Consider the following 17,528-nt stretch of genomic DNA (forward strand, 5'->3'; position numbering starts at 1 on the left):
CTTAGATTTGACCTTAGTAAAGGAGATAGGAATGGATCAATTCACATTCTTCTGCATGATAACCGCCAGTTGTGCCAGCACCATTTGTTGAAAATGCTGTCTTTTTTCCATTGGATGGTTTTAGCTCCCTTGTCAAAGATCAAGTGACCATAGGTGTGTGGGTTCATTTCTGGGTCTTCAATTCTATTCCATTGGTCTACTTGTCTGTTGCTATACCAGTACCATGCAGTTTTTATCACAATTGCTCTGTAGTACAGCTTTAGGTCAGGCATGGTGATTCCACCAGAGGTTCTTTTATCCTTGAGAAGAGTTTTTGCTATCCTAGGTTTTTTGTTATTCCAGGTGAATTTGCAGATTGCCCTTTCCAATTCGTTGAAGAATTGAGTTGGAATTTTGATGGGGATTGCATTGAATCTGTAGATTGCTTTTGGCAAGATAGCCATTTTTACTATATTGATCCTGCCAATCCATGCCAAACTCTCTTTGTTAAAGGATTCATTTCATCACTCAGCTTTTTGTCACTGTTGTTTATTAGGTTCAAATTCTTTCTTATTCATTTATACAAAGAGACATTGGCAAAAGGAATCTAAATGTCATTTGGTTATACGCGAAATGACTAAGCTATAGCAAGATGAAGTGGGTTCCTCAAAGCCACCTTGTCTCTTTCCTGGGGGAGCTGCAGACAAATAAAACTCCATAGACACCATGTTCCCAATATAGATATTCAGGGTGAATAAATGGCAGATCAATCATTGTTGAGTAATGTTGACATAAAATAGCTTGCTGATCACAGCTAACACACGTTTTAAAATCCTGACAAGTGCTACAGTGTCACTAATCAGATATTCAAAAGAAACAATTGTCTGTCAATTAAATATCACAGTCATCAGTCTCTCCAAAACAAATTCAGTGACTACAGTGACTCATGGTCTTACAGCAAATAACCGTATTGCAGCTCAACCAGCAGAAGAATTAAATATTACAAACCCTATAGTAAGTTGCTTTTGCTCAGTTATTTCTCATGAGTGATGGCTTTAGACTCTCAAGGTCAAAGATGTTCAGATGTTGTATTTTCTATAAGAATTGCCATTGTCTGATTTAGGAAATCAAATACCCAAAACAAATATAAAACCCCATATCCATGTTAATTATAATTCCATTTCACAGTATTTGGATTTTTTTCTTCTTTTCATAGGTAGAGTTGTGTGTGTGTTTATGAGTTGATGAGTGTGGGTGAGACGTGTATGAATGTATATATGGAGACCCCAGATTGATGTCAAGAAAACTTTATATTCTTGGAGGTAAGGTCCTCTCACTCAACCCAGAGTTCCCTGAGAGTATCACTAGCCAGCTAGCTCTGGTAATCCCCTGCCTCGACAGGCAGCAAGCTTACATGACATGTGTGTGGATTATTTATCTGGTTTTCTTGCTTGGGTGGCAAGTACTTTAGCTGCTTAGGTCTCCCCCACCCATGGTAGACATTTGTAGCTGCACAGGAAGCCAAGACAGGTGAATGGTATGTTCAAAGTTGTATGGCTAGATGATATTTTAGGTGCTTTTTTCAATACAAGGCTCTGGATTCTGGATTCTGCATACTAATATGAAAGAAGTTGGTATTTTCTCTTATAACTTACTGCTTCTGAAAATAGCATAGTTAACTCAGATAAAGTGGTCCTAATAGACCATTGGTTCCAGTGGGAAGCATTGGAAATGAAAAACTGTAGATTGGAGCTTCTCATTCGTCCCTGGATTTGAGCGAGGTGATTGCACTCTTCTGAGCTCAATATCCTCAGATGTAAAGTGGACGAAGCAAGAGCTTTTCTGATATGATTACTCAAGCATTTGTTCACAGACAGGTAAAATGAAGACTGAAAGCTAAAGACACTTGAGGAGACATTAGATAAGGCCACGGAGACTTGATGATGACTCCGGGGTTACCTTGACTCTGTGACATTTATAGCCCAGCTGCCAACCCCAAGATGTCGAGATCAGGAGTTGGATAAATTGAGGCAGAATCCACAGTATGATATGATAGAAAGTATGACAGAGTCTGATCTTAGCACTGAGGATCCTTTTAAATCCACTCTGTTCTTTGGCCAAAGTTACTGAGAAAAATCCAGAGCAAAAACAGGATGAGAGTGTGTGGTTTCTGTGGATTTAAGGAAATGTACTTACATGGTTACTTTATACACACACACACACACACACACACACACACACACACACATATGTATAGGTATACAAATACACATATATAAATACACATATACATATGTATATATTCCACTGTGTAGTTTCTCTCTGTCTGAGATGTTGAGGGCGGGCCCCAATAGATTATATGATATCATTATGTACTTTGTAGGAGAAAAGGGCAATGCTAATATTTCATAAACAGAAGAGGCAAGAAGACTTTGGACTCAGTGATTGCTCACCACTTGGAGACAGGAGTCCATCCTCCAGGATGAGCTGTTAACCACTAGGCTAGGAAGGCTCACCAAAGAACACAGTGATTTTTTTTCTTTGACCTTGCTCTCATTGACTTAGTTTCTAACTGGCCATAGAAAAAGGAAACACATGGGAGAGTACTTCATGGAACTAGACATAGAATTGTTTCTCATAAACATTTTTTGAGACTTTCTAAAGAGTGTTTGACTAACATCATTGGATACAGGCTTTAGTTCCTTGGCAGTTTTTACTCAAACTGGTCTAGTTAATGTGTAATCTGGCTTTTACATGATAGAATGAAAGCTGCAGGAATAAAACAAATAGCCCATTTTGTACAATGCTCTTCCCTTAAGAGTGAGGCAGAGCCTCTTGCTTGGTGAATACCAGGACTAAAGTAAGAGGGGAAAATGCTTTTCAGACCACACACACTAAGCATGCACAAGAAAGGCCAAGCCAAGGAAGGAACTGAGAGTGTACATGGAATGATAAGCTGATGTGGACCCCAGGATTCAGAGCCAGAATGCTACAGAATAGGGAAGATAAAGGAGTCACCTCTCTTTTAGTATTAGGGCTCTACTTTGAATCGGTGGGCCTGACTTGTTCAGAAGTTTCAAAAAGTCATGTTGGTGAGACTTCCTGGAGATAGTTTCTGGCATTCATTCCTATGAGACAATCTCACAGCAGTCTCCCCATCCCTCCATCTCTTACACTCTTTCTGCTTCCTCTGCCACAATGTTTCCTGAGCCTGATGTGTTTTATACAGCCCACTGAGAATAGCTCAACAACTGCATTTTGCCTGATTTTCTGTATGGTCTCCCTCTGTTGCAATGAGAAGTTTCATCCAGGAGGGGTGAGGACTATACTTATCTGCCTGTATAAGGACAAATGTTTAGAATGCAGTTAAGGAATATGCTAGTTTAAGGCAGATTTCTGAGTTCGAGGCCAGCCTGGTCTACAAAGTGAGTTCCAGGACAGCTAAGGCTACATAGAGAAACCCTGTCTCAAAAAACTAAAAAACAAACAAACAAACAAACAAACAAACAAAACAAACAAAAAACAAACAAAACAAAAACAAAAACAAAAAAGGAATATGCAAGTTTAGTAATAAGGACATTAAGGAGAGCAAGAAGGGGTATATGGGAGGGTCTGGAGGGAGGAAAGGGAAGAGAGAAATGATATGATTATAATCTCAAAAAGTAAAAGAAGTGGTAAGTATAAAAAACTGTCAGAGATGGGTGAATACAAATAGCTCAGCACTATAACTTTTATTTTAATGAAATAATCTGGATAATGCTTTGAGGTTTTCCTTATACTATTTAATAAACGATGGCTAGTAAAAACAGCTTTGACATTTTTGACAATGCACACCACACGGTAATGTCTGACATATGGGACAAAGGAAGTGACTTCTGTGATTGTTTTCTCCTTCCCTGGTGGTGACTGTTAGAGATCTGGGAAGGAATCAGAAGGGAGGTGGTCAGGCCATGGACGTTCATTCCTATAAATGAAAACCATGCCATTCAGAGATGTCTTTGTGCTGTGTGCTATGCCAGGGGCTAGTGACACAAAGATAATATGACCCAGTGGCTGTTCTCAAGGATCTGACAGTCTGGTGGTTACATGGGAAGGTGAGGACACTGTTGTGATAGGTGAAAATTCAGGGTGTGGCAAAGATCCAAGGAAAGAAACTTGAACCTTGCTGAAGCTCCTGTCTGTCTTCCCTTGGGTGAGAAAGATTATCTGGGTTCCTGGAGAAGTACCCCAGTTTTCACAGGAAGGTCAAATGAACACAGTAACTGGCAGTCCCCAGAACTGCAGACCTTCCTGACCCTGCAGATCTACCCTGACATCGGGTAGACTCATCCTTCTGCTACTAGGTTACCAGGCTTGGGATGTGTTCAGCTTGTGATAGACAAGGTGATTTGTAAATAACCAGCCTCAGTCCTCTGATGGCTCTTTTGCATGCCCCTAATCAAGAAGGAAGAGCCACATTCACCTCTTTTTTTTCCTAGAGTTTGAACTTTTTTTTTTTTTTTTTTTTTGCTCTAGTTCCTATAAGAAAGGCTTCATGCTTAAGAGAGCTGAAGTCAAAAGAAGCCAAGACCTGTGTATGATAAAAGTGTTTGCTGAACGCTATGCTCTGGGTGTGTTTTGAACACCAAGGACAAACTCCCCTACCTCATAACAGGATTCACGGACTCCCTGGCCCAAATCTACTCAAATATCAGCTATTTTAAAGCACAGCCTGGTCAGTTTGGTACTCAGTAGTGCCCCAGGACTAGAAGTCACTAGGATGTAAACAGATAGTTAATGAACAGTTTACCTACTTAATACCCATTCTCCTATTCTTCCTTATTAAAACCAGATGCTGCTCTCGAGGAGCAGCAAAATCTAGTCTGTTTTCATCATTTCTTGCTGATGCAGTAGCCATGTGAGACAGTTGTGGTCCCTACCATCTAAACAGGTTGGCGCTTTATTAGGCAGAGATCCCAGAGGAGCACCCAAAAGAACAGTCAGTTAATATAATCGTATGTCTCTAACTTTTAGACATACTGTCCTTCCTCCTGCTACCTTGTTCTTGAATGCAAACTAACCCTGATTACTTGTAGGTGTAACCAGTGACTTCCAACTGGCCTTGAAGAAACGATCACCTATACCAGAATCTTTCTAAGGACAACTCCTGTTGATTCCTGTCAGTACAGCTTTCCCTTCCTGAATCTTCCTGTTGGAGAGCCCATCACTTAAAATTGTGGCTTTCCAGATTAAAGAACCTCACCTCTTTCATGGTTGGTGTGAGACACACACAGAATAGTTAACCTCGTTGTCACGGCAGAAGCACAGATATTTGAGGACAATCACCACATTCCTCTGATATTCTTTCTATCCTCAAGTGTGCCTGCAGTAATTTTCCTATATTTTTTCTCATCCTGATTTGTTAAAAATTGGGAGCTATGTTTTTTACAGTCTAAGTTGAAAAACTACATGTATTATAATTATGTACTGACTTCTTTAGTAGTCTATTTTATGAGCAATCTTAATTTATTTGTATGCAATCATGTAAGCATAGATATGGACATAGATACATGTGCACGCCTGCAAGCACGCACGCACGCGCGCGCACACACACACACACACACACACACAAACACACAAATGAAGAAACTCTGAATTTGTTTATTCTAGTCAACTAGAAAATCAGCTGGTACAAGTGAAGGATGTGATTTTTACAAAATAAAGTGGTTGTAGGTTTTCTTCTCAGGTAAAATTTTTACATGGTATGTACTTTAAATATAAATAGCAGCTAAAAAATTCACACACTTAGAAAGAACCTCCCCCCACGTTAATTTCAATTTCTTTTCACGTCTAGTTCATGTCTTCACCATTTAGATGTTAACATTCCTTAATAAGGAAGAATAGGAGAATGGGTATTAAGTAGGTAAATTGTTTATTAACTATCTGTTTACATCCTAGTGAATTCTAGACCTGGGACACTATTGAGTACCAAACTGACTAGGCTGTGCTTTAACAGAGCTGATATTTAAACAGATTTGGGCCAGGGAGTTTGTGAATCCAGTGATGAGGTAGGGGGAGTTTGTTTATAGTGTTCAAAACTCATCCAGAGCAGAGGGGGAGCCTTGTGCTTCATAGGCATTTTACAATTTGCAACACCAATGTGTAGGCATCTATTTTTTAAAAATAGAGCATATTAGATAACACAATATCTAACAGTTACTTCAGGTCTTGTGTATCTTAAAATTATATATAATTCAGGTAAAGAAATTCACATGACATCCATTCATTCAAAGCCCAGCACAGAGATAGTGTTAAACAAGCCATTGTATGTTTATTTGACATCAGTTCATAAACTCAGTCCATTGGTTGGAAAGAAAGTCCCATGGAACCATTTGCTCAGAAAATGGCTTCCATTCAAACTAAGATGTGACTGGAACCTCCCACTGCACGCACAGCATCTCCATGGTTAATTAGTCCTCTCTGCAGTCTTCTTCTACCCCACAGGGCTGACTGAGAAAACCTTGCCCTGAGAAGAGCTGGCTTCTCAAGTGCTGCTTAAGTGACCTGGCTTCCTAAAATATCCTTCATAAACAAAACTCACATGATAGGATTTGAGTGTGTAAATCCAATTACATTTCCTGGGAAAGCTTGTGGCCAATTACTCTGGCTTCCCCTGCTGTGGGGGGTTGACAAAGCAGCATTCCTGCACTCATCCTGAGGAAGAAGCTATTTATATAAACCATTATCTGTCTGACTGAGGTGAAAACCTATGTGTCACAGATGTTCCCCAACTTCCAATGCTGCTGCTAGACTTTAGACTCTTACTTCAGTTCTGGAAAAAACAACAACAAAAAAGAACCAGACATGTGCTTCAGAACCAATATGTCAGATGAATTGACATATTGCCCAATTGTCTATTTTGGGCCTACTGGTTGTGCCCCTTTGTTGGTGAGAGAAAGGGGTTGAGATGAATATTGCAACTGTCATCTGTGTTCTGGAAACAAATACCTGCAGGATCAACTCAAATGGACCAATTTGGGATGTGAATAAATCCTAAGAAATATTTAGACAGCAGTGAAATGTCACAGATGATTTTACTAGTATCCTCTGATTGTGTATGAGTGTGTGTATGTGTTTAATCTTTTCCTCTTATGCTTGGTTTCACTTATTTTTGGTGAGCTCTTAAATGCCATCAATCATTAGAGTGTAAATATGACTAATGCATTCGTCCCACTTAGCAGGACATTGCAGCTGCTGCTCCAAAATTCGAGTCAGCCCCCCTCACCCCCTCCCCTAGTTCTAATCTAATTGTGCTCTGGCTCATTGATGGCAGTCAGGTGACATACTCAGATATGAAGGGAAACAAATTCATAATTTAATCTTGAACAACACATATTACACAATCAGTTTACAACTCTCTCTAAATATACAGACACCAAATCTATTTGCAACTCTTAGACAAAGATGCCCACAGGCCAGGGCCAATGGGATTTAATTGATCATTTTGGCATCATTACAAATCCTTTACAAAACCAAACCACTGTCCACCATAGCAGACAAACAAGATGATAGTTTAAACAAAAATATGAAAGGTGTAACAAGAATGAACAGCAGACATGAAGAAAGAGAAAATAAAGGCCATGAAGGGAAGACTTGTATTTTCACAAGCAGGAGGATAATAGCCCCATTCTGCAGCATTCAGGGGCGCCTCTGAGGAAAGCTAACACTCAAATATGCCTTTGGAAGGCATTTTTCAGACATGCTGGTTGCAATTATTATTTTAAATTCCATATGAATACCCCTAAAGAATGTACAGAAACAGGGGTAGTCAGGGGTTAGAAACTGCATACTGTAACTAGAGAGGTGAGTTAAGTCAGAGTGAGAGTTCAATCATGCCATTTAAATGGGTAGCTCTGTGTTATAAATTGAATGTTTACCAAGTTAGGGGTGGTTTAAATCACGTGTCATTTATTGTACATTAAATAGTCATAGAATCTCTTAATTTGATTTGAGTTACATACAAAGAGCCCTAGTCTTAGACAAAGATGTATAAATGCACTTGTGTTTAAATTGTATAAACGAGGAGAGAGAGAGAGAGAGAGGGGGGGGGAGGGAGAGAGAGAGAGAGAGAGAGAGAGAGAGAGAGAGAGAGAGAGAGAGAGAGAGAGGCTATAACTCTATTATCTCTTCTTTGTTTTTACTCTGAGGTCAATGCCTCACTTAAGTGCATATTTAAACCACAGTTTCTCTCCTAAAATCCCACTGCTCCCATCACACCTCTCTATCTTACCTCCTACAACTGCATGCTGTCCTACACAATTACTGATAGGAGAGCAGTCTAACTGGGTCTCATTATTTGTCAAATTCAAGAATCATTACTTAATCAGCATTTGTCTGGTTGTAGTCTCTGCGGTTTGATGAGATCTGTCTAAGACAGGAAAGAGCTATCTAACTGACAGCATGACCTTGAACAAGGATTAATCTGGATTTGCATACCTGTACGCATCTGCTCACAGGGTTATCTTGCAGAAATCACTTTCTCTCTACACTTATCTCCTTATCTGCTTCGACAAGGGGCACAGACGTCTAATTAGTCACTGGCTGTAACATTTTAGATCCCCCGAGAGAGAAGAAGCACAGTGCAGTCATCTTTCTGGTTAAGTATTACTGCTCTCAGTTTTCCAACAACGCAATGATTTCTACCATCCTGTGTCTAATGAGCTGAAGAATGAGAACAAGATGATTTTCAAATGTTAGGTAGCCCCTCTTACTGTCCCAAGAAATTAAATCAAATTAAATTAGAATAAAACGCTAATCATAGCTATGGTGCTTAGAATATATCTGGGACCTTATTATTATATTTCATTTATATGTATAATGTTATCTTATAATACATTTTTTGATTAATAAATCTAACTGGTGGATAAACAATTGGCTTAAAATGGAGAAATATCAACTTCCTAGAGAGTATGCGGAAGACTCTCAGTGTCATTGATATGCATACCATATGTGAGGCTGACACAGTTTAATTTTAATTCAGTGGCTGAAGGGCAGACGCCAGGCTACCTGCAACTGAACTCTTATAGGGTGTTAAGTTAGAAAAAACAAATGTTACAATTGGGCTTTGCAACTTAAGAAGTTTTCTCATTATTTCCAGTGTTACTGGACCCACAAAATATGTGGGCAATTTGGGTGGTTTGTTATATTTTCCATGAACTATACTTTCTCTCTCTCTCTCTCTCTCTCTCTCTCTCTCTCTCTCTCTCTCTCTCTCTCTCGTGTGTGTGTGTGTGTGTGAGTGCACATGTGCGTGTTTTGTTGTATTGTGTGTTGGAATTTGGAGGGCAGCGATTTAGTTTGCTGCCTGAGTAGAAAGAATACAAACCATTTCTATGCTGAGAAGAAAATTCTCTTTAGTGAGCCTTTTAAGATTAAGATTCATATCCACAGTGGGAATCAACTTGTGATGCATATTCACAAGGGGCTTTGTCTGCTCCTACGGTGGGGTCTGCAGAGATTTGAAGCACAGTGGTTGCCCTTTCAAGGCACAGATGTGATTTCTTAGGGGTGGAGACAGTAGCAGCAGAAACTCATGGCTTGGATTAAGAAGGCAATTACTGGCTCGCTTATTACTTTTGAAGATGACATTTTCAGTGAAGTGAGCCAGCTGACAGGGTGTAGCTGACACTGGATTCTCATTTTAATCCCATGAGTCTTGAAAATACTAAGTTAAACCTGAGCCATCCTCTTAAAGGGAATTAAGATTAATGCAAAGACCTGATATTCAAAGGGCTTATGGCCTTCAGTTGATGAGTTGGTACCCAGCTGAGCAGAATGATTTTAAAGAATCTATGCCATTTCTGGCATTTTCTCTCTCAATTCCCTTCTGCATTTTTCATTAAATGCTCATTGATGTAGTGTATGGCCTTGTACTCTCTTGACTAGCAAAAGGAGTCCCTTTTACTCTTAGTCTGCAGAAAGGATGCCCTTAGAGGTTGCTGAGGAATAGTTAGCACTGGAGTTCAAATTCTAATTCTGTACTTATCACCTGTTAGCTCCCTGGCTTCAGAAAGCCCCCTGTGTTTCTGAAAATCTGATCTTTCTTCTTCGAAATTAAAATGAAGGGCAATATTGCCTATATATCATCAGGTATAGCAACACCAACAAAGGATCTAAGCTCTATGTAAAATATTGTACAAATGGCATGCTGTGTATTTTGGTTTCTCCAAACAGTGTTTAGAAGTAAAAGCCTGTCTTATATACAAACAACTTAATTGTGTATTCATGCTTGTATGGATGTGCATGGGTGGAGGATTCTTTAATCAACAAAGAGTTTGGGAAGTTGAATATCTTGTAATCATGTGATGAGCAGTCTTGTTTGTATAGTGATTCCCTTAGGTGCCTACTCTGTGTCTGGTATTTGTTTAAGTGCTATGGATGAAATCGTCAACACGAGGGCAATCTCTTGCCCTTTTAGTGTGTGTGTGTTCTTGTTAGCATCGAGACTTCAGGTAAACACAAAAGAGACACAACAAAATGATAAGATAGTTTCAGACAGTGTGATTGCTGCAGAGAAACCCAAACAAGGCATGCACCAGGAAGAGTGGCTTGTGAGAATCTGGACAAATAGAACATGCCAGATCAAATGAAGAATAGGGGGAGGGGGCGGGGGATTGACCCAGAATGCAGATGTAAAGACAAAGAGGTATGAAAGTTCATGAGATATTAGGAAGATGGAAAGATGGGTGGAGAATTTAGGATCTGAAGAAGAGCAGAAGAGGGAGAGTTCGAGGAGGACAAGCAGCCCCTGGGGGAGAGAGTAGGTTGTGGTGAGTGAGCACTTAGGAATTCACTATAGTGGCCCTCAGAGGTTCTTACCAAGTTTTACATGTGATTTGTGCACTGAACATGGGAAATAAACCAGTACTTCTTAAAATTAAAGCAGGGAAAAACAAAATAAAACATATTCCCCCCGCCCCTCCCCGCCCCCGAAACCAATAAACCAAACCAACCAACAGACCAAACCTAAAATAACACAAACCTAGGGGTTTAGAAAAGAGAGAAACCCTCCACTTTCCTGCAGGCTCTAAGAAACTTGCACCCCTAGGGGGCGCCAAAGGAAAATGTTTAAAGGAACTTGCAGCCCCAAGCTGAAGAATCCTATGGCCCAGGTAGCTTCACTGTGGCAGAAAGGGTACTTGGCCTATGAAATCCTATTAAACCAATAACCTGTCCCAAACAGAAAGGCGAAAAGGCTTAGTTTACATGTCGTGGGTCTTGGTTTTCACAGTGGGGAACTGTTTATCATAGGATGGGAGTGGGAAGACATTGGGGGTTATTTTTAATCTTTTCCCATCTGGTAGTATTTGAGTAGAGTATCAAACAAATATGGAGCCAGAATTTGCTTGCTGGATTCACTTGGCAAGAAAAACATATCTATACTTAGAACTTTGAAGACATTCATAATTTGACACTTAGGGTGTGTTTTTCTAAATACTACCCCAGCATATTTTATGTGGTCTTTCAGTAATGTGTACCAAGTAAGGCTACTGTTGAAAGGCAGTAGGTTGTAAATGAGTCTTTCTGTATACATCAGATATCTGTGGTTGATTGTGAGAACAACTCAGACCGAGTTAGGTCTTCAAAAAGGAGGAGAGAAGCAGGAGACAAATGAGGAGGATACAAGAGGGAGGGGCAAAAGAAGAAAGCAATGATTTGCTGACATTGAAACATAGTAAAGAAAAGGAAGAAAAGAACAGGGGTGCTTGGGAGAAAGTAGATTTACATGCTAGGGGTTCAGACATCTGTGTCCACAGAATTTGAAGTGCACAGCTTATACACTGTATAATATTATACAATCCCAGGCAAAGGCCTTAAGGCCTTCTTCAAGGGACACTCTACTATGCGTCAAATATTAAAAGCTTGGGATATTTTCCAGAGAATAGTCACCATTGCCTATGGTGCAGAAAAGTTCACCCACCCAGCTCTCAGCAGGGCTCTTATCTCCCTGTTTCCTGCCCAATGATCCCAGCTACATGCTTTAGATACTCTTAGCTTTTCCTGGAGGAGACACTTTGAAGAGCACAGTCAACCAACTAACCAGATAAGCAGCCGCAGCAAATAGACACAGCCAACATGAAAGGAAAAAGACCCCCAATCCAATTAAACCCCAGAAGGCAATGATGGGAAAAGCTTTCTATTGGGGCTAGTGATCTGCAGATCATCAGTCATTTGCAGTGGGATTGCCCACTATACATGACTAGAAGAGTTTTAACATCAATCCAATACAACAAGAGTAAGCAGAGATGTTGAGAGCAGGACAGATGCATACAAAACGGCCCCTAGCCAAGCACCTCACAGTTGCTTTCTTCCAAAATTGAGTCTGTTGATGTTTCCCTCTGTAAACGAGAAGCCCCCACACCCACTCTCCCTGCTAAGTACCAGATATTTGTTAAACAAAGTGTCAGGCCATTAATTATCAATTGGTTTTAGTGAATTTAAACAACAGATTCTTTGTCTACCTTCCCAGCCAGAGACAACGTGAACTTTGTTCACATAAGCACATTCATATTTAATGAGGGAGAGGAAAAGGGAGAAAGGAGAGTGACAGAGTTGGAGACTTCATCTAAGTATTTCATTAAAGACATCTACATTGAAGCGTCTCTTTTAATTAATAAAAACTTATATTCTTTGCCAAGAGTCTGCCATCCTGAAATTCCTGAGACCTATTTATTTATGTATTTATTTATTCAGAGATCAGGGGCTGGGCACTGTAATCAGAGACAAAACCACGGTAGATCCCCAAGGGCACTAACATTACCCAAATAAAATCCCTGTCATAGGATTGAGAACGATGGGGAGGACCTATTGGAGGGCACCCAGCACTGCAATTCCATGTTTAGCAAAGATGAAATCCATTCAGAAACAAGCCAAGCAGAAAGCCAAGTGAAGAAACCCTTACAGCAATCTGCTGTGAGTTAGCAAAGCGCCACAGCTCAAATCTAGGCAGTTCTCCTCTTCTGTGTGTCCTGTAGACTTTGGGTGTCAGTGGAAAGGCTTATGTTAGAGGACAATTACCAGCCAGAGTAGAAGAGTAAAGTTAGCCGTTTTGTTTCAGTTATTATGAGCCTTGACTCCCCCCCCCAGCCCCCCCGAGACGCACAAAGCCTAAGTAAGCTAAGGAAGCAAACTTACAAGAATGCCCCCTCCCCAGCTCTCTAGAAGTTATTTCTAAACAACCCATGGGAGTGGAGCTGAAAAGCAAGTGCAAGCAGGAGTTACCTGGTTGATGGAAAAGACCGCTAGCCTGGGTATGAGTACTTGAAGGGTGACTTGCAGCAAAGATGTGCCCAGGCCGGCCAAGATGGCCCAGGTGAGAGGCAGGGGAAGCATGCTGTAGGTGGCGAAGAGTGTAAAAAGCACGTAGCCTATGCCGTCGCCCAGAAGCCCATAGCCCAGGCCTGCTGCCAGAATCTGGGTGGTCATAGCCACCCAAGTGACCACGCCGCTGTATTGCAGGTAAGTGTGGGAGGTGTTGTCCTTCCTGACCACCACGAGGGCGCAGATCACCACCTCGATGCCAGTGAAAAAGCCTAGCAGGATGCCCTTGAGAGGGTCCATTGGAGCCGAGGCCAGGCTCAAGTGCAGGACTAAAAGGGTGAGTTTGGTTAGTACATCCAACACGTTCATCACTACCTCCGATTTGCGCCTCTGGCCCAGGAAATAGCGTTGGTAGAGGCGCTCCAGATCCCGAGACTTGAAGGAGTTGCGTAGGGTTGGAAAAATGACCCCTCGGTAGCTGTATCCTCCATTGAGGAAGAAATCCGAGTTACTTGGGGCACAGTCAAGGTGTAGGAAGCCCAAGTCGCCCCCGCCCCCGCTGCCACTGGCACTGCCGCTCCCGCTGCGTTCCGGAAAGACTTTGGTGCCACCGGTGTTGTGCGCTCGCTCTCCGGGGCCCAGAGAATAGAGAGGCAGCACCGAGTCGCTAGACAGCTGCGGCGCGTGGTGATTGGGTCCACTGCCCGCAGGGTTCGAGGCTTTGCGGGAGACCCCGCCGCCGCCGCCGCCTCGGTGCCCGTGGATGAAGCGCTGCTCCGTGATGTGCCGCACCGCCGTCTGCCACAGCAGCCGCTGCGGCCGAGAGCCGCTCCCGTCGTCGCCGGCCGGGGGCGTCGGTTGGATGGTGTAGAGTTCCTCGCTGCCACTAAGGCAGTGCACATCCGAGAGCTCCATGGCTTGGGTCCGCGGGGAGGGAGGCACAGACACTGGTTGTGTCAGTTGGTGATAGGGGTTCCTAAAGACCCAAAGGCCGCTTGGCAGCGATCCCTTCTTTCCTAAGCTGTTCGACTGCAGGAGCCCTGAGCAGGGCCCCCACAGGTCAAGTCATAGTGAGCCCAGGAGCAAGGTGTTCCTGGTAGAATGCAGCGGACCCCTGTGTACTGGCAAGCCACCTTCCCGCCAATCAGCTCAGCTTGGATACGCAGTGAAAGTGGTGGCTGTTTGTCCGCGAAATCCTCAGCGCTCTGAGCCACGCTGTCCCTTTCTGCGCTCCAGCCCCCTGGCTGTCTCTAAGCTCAGCGTCTTGGCGCAGTCTTCCTTCTCCAAGAGGCGCCTGGGCGCCGCGCTTCTGCTGCGCGTCGGGCGGGTCCTGGCTGCGGCACTGGACTCTGGACGCCCACGTCTCGGCGGCTGCAGAAAGGCTGGCCAAGGGTAACCGATGGCTAGGATGGGTGCTAAGTTAGCAGCTGTGGCGGCAATCATCGCCCTTCGGATAACTCCATTGCGCCGGCATGGGGAGCCGGGGCGGAGCTGGAGGCGGGCGCGATGAGGCAGGAGGTGTGGGTGATGGTGAGGCGGCAGGGCGCCCCGCGGGAGGGCAGGAGAAAGGTGGTAGCCTTAGCACTAACAAGTCACCAAACAGTTAATTTGGAGGTGTGCTGAATGAAGCTCTCTCTTCGGTTCCTTCCTCATTGTGGCCACTTCCAGAGCAAATACTGGCAGCGCGGGTTCTGGACTGATGCATTCCTCAAGGAAGATCGTGGCGCTGCTAGCCCCAGGGTCCCAGCCTCCGCTACAGGACTAAGTCACCGCTGCTAGTAGCGATTCTGATGGGTCGCAGCACACAATTCCCATTCCCTTCACTTCGCTCTTTGGAGTCCATTGGGCCTGCCAGACCCCAGGGGGTGTGAGGAAAGCACAAGTGGGAAGGGTAATAAAGCCAACAGCTGAGTTCGAAGAGAAGCCACAGGAGCGGATTCCTGAGCCTGAGAAACGAGCCTTGGCGGGTGAGGCGGCAGGCGAAAGGTTTGAGCGAGAAGAGGCTCCAGGCCGAGTGGAAGTCGATGAGACGCCTCCGGATCCAGGGAAGCGCGGGGCTACTTGGGCGCTCGGAACCGCGCAGCGGGACCGGAGCCTGGGAGGAATTTGGAGACCTGTCAGAGCGGTCAGACACCCGCGGCGACTTAAACCCGCCCCCGCGCCAAACCACGCCCCCGGAACCCAGGATGGGGGTGGGGGAGGGGTGGGGGCTGGGACACGGAGGCACCCAGATCTGCACAGGACGCCCCAGGTCTTGAAGGGCCGCACCGGTGGGTCGAGCGAGCGCGGGCTGCTGGAGCCCCGAGCCTGGCAGCTCTGCGGTGGAGCGCTCCAGCTGGCCGCGCCCGCTGGTTCCTCCGCGGTTCTTTTTTAAGCACTGGCTCCTGCCCTTGGCAGGTGCAGAGCCAGGATCGTAGGCCGCTTTGCCCACGAACTCTTTGAGACCAGAGACGCGCACTAGAGGGGCTCATTTCCGCCCTCCCCACTCGAGAGCGATGTAGTGTGTGTGTGTGTGTGTGTGTGTGTGTGTGTGTGTGTGTGTGTATTTAATGCCAACTTTCAGATTAAAACTAAAATCCTCTCAAGAAGCCACTCTCATAGCGGTGGGCAGCCTTTTACTTTTCTCTGCTCCCGGGGTCTGGGTAGTAGAGGGTATTAGGATGGGGGCGTGGTCTGCATATTTCGAATACTAAATTTGACTGGGCTGTCAAGAAAGGTGCGAAGGAGGACCTTCGGAAAGGCATTTCCAGGGGCCTCCTGGAGGCAGCATTCCTGCCTGCCTAGGTATGTTGAGGGTCGCGGTCAAAACCCAAGTTGCCCCGCAGCGGTTCTTGCATCAGCATCCAATCCAGCGGGGTCCTTGGAGTCTGGCTTTTCAGGGATCTGGTAGCAGTACCAGTCTGGAGCCCCATTCTGCAGGTGGTGGAAATCAACACCTCTGCCACAGCGACTGCGGCTGCAGCCAGTGAAGCTCGGGCCCTGAACACAGTCAGCTGATGGTCAATGACGTCAGGCTCTGGGCGCTTTCGCAACCCCGCGGCGTCCCATGAAAGCCTAAATGACCTGGCCAAGCGGTCTCCAGGACACTATTCCCAACCCCCACCCCACCCTATCTCCCCCGACCCCAACCCCGAGAAGGCGATTTTTTATGCCTTCTTCTAGTGCAAACTCCTAGCTCCTTTTGGTCCTAAGCAAAAACAGCTTTCCCTGAGGATCCAGAGCGCCCTCCTCCCATCCACACCAAACCATTCTCAGGGTTATTTGTAGCGACTGTGCCCCAGAAACCTGTGTTTTGACTCCTCTTTCCAAGTCTTATAGGTCACCTGCCTCGCATAGAGCATCCAGAAAGAACAGGGGAAAGTCCTTTAAGGTGTTATCATTCCTCACCAGCATTTCTGGAATTTGGTGCACTCAAGAGAGAAGGAACTCGATTAAACGATGGATTTTGAATAGAAAGAAAGCTGATTCTATTTTAAGTTCAGCTTGTGAACATATTAATTTGTTAACTGATCCTTAAGGGTCTGGTTGACCCTTGGGAGCTAGAAATTAAGAGCAAAGCATTAAAAACAAACAAACAAACAAACAAACAAACAAACCAAACCCAAAACACAACAAAACTAAAACCAAAAGCCAGGTTGTTATGTAGACATTAACGAAACCAATGTATACATCATCCTGAACAGTTTATTCTACTTTTAGATTCTTGGACTCAGGCTTTCCGAAACTTCTGAAACTCTAGGGTGGCTAATCTTTTAATTTGGAGGAGGGGAGAGAAAGGGACTAAAGAGTGAAGAGTTTCCCCAAAGCTCTCTGGTCTGGACATAGAGATGGGATTGTGGCTTTTCTCTTCTTGAGGGCACCTGTGCAGTCACCTGCGTCCGTGACCACCTAAGCATCAGTGCCTGCGGGAGACGTTTCCTCGGGTTCTTCTGTTTCCTGGAGCCCGAGGGTTCAGCCTGGATCAATGAGGAGTTGAAGGCAGATGGAACTTTCCTGTACAATTCTTCCTCCAAGCTGGACTCTCCCCAGGATGATTTATTCAGCAGCAAGAGGAGGCAGACCAAAGAGGGGGAGACTTGGGCTCAATCAGATAAAATGACTCAGGTTGATGAATGAGCACAGCTTGCTGCAAGGAGAAACTCCAAGAATTTCATGAAGTCAGAGGCTGGAGCAAAAGCAACTCGGAGAAAACATCACGTTGGCCCAGTTGACCTTTTCTTTCTTATTAGGGCACTATCACAGTCTATTGT

At 44.2% G+C, this 17,528-nt stretch overlaps 1 protein-coding gene across 3 annotated transcripts in view; it reads right to left on the minus strand.

Moving 5' to 3' along the window:
* The window catches only part of Adcy8 (adenylate cyclase 8), a 223,262-nt gene extending 207,878 nt beyond the window's left edge, over positions 1–15,384 (minus strand). For all 3 annotated transcript variants that reach the window (NM_001331075.1, NM_001291903.1, NM_009623.2), the window contains exon 1: positions 13,240–15,384. In NM_001331075.1, the coding sequence (NP_001318004.1) occupies positions 13,240–14,193 (954 nt within the window). In that variant the 5' untranslated portion in view covers positions 14,194–15,384. The remainder of the gene's footprint in view (positions 1–13,239) is intronic.
* Positions 15,385–17,528: the final 2,144 nt, after the last annotated feature.

This window comes from Mus musculus, chromosome 15 (assembly GCF_000001635.26).
Source record: "Mus musculus strain C57BL/6J chromosome 15, GRCm38.p6 C57BL/6J".
Lineage (NCBI taxonomy): Eukaryota > Metazoa > Chordata > Mammalia > Rodentia > Muridae > Mus > Mus musculus.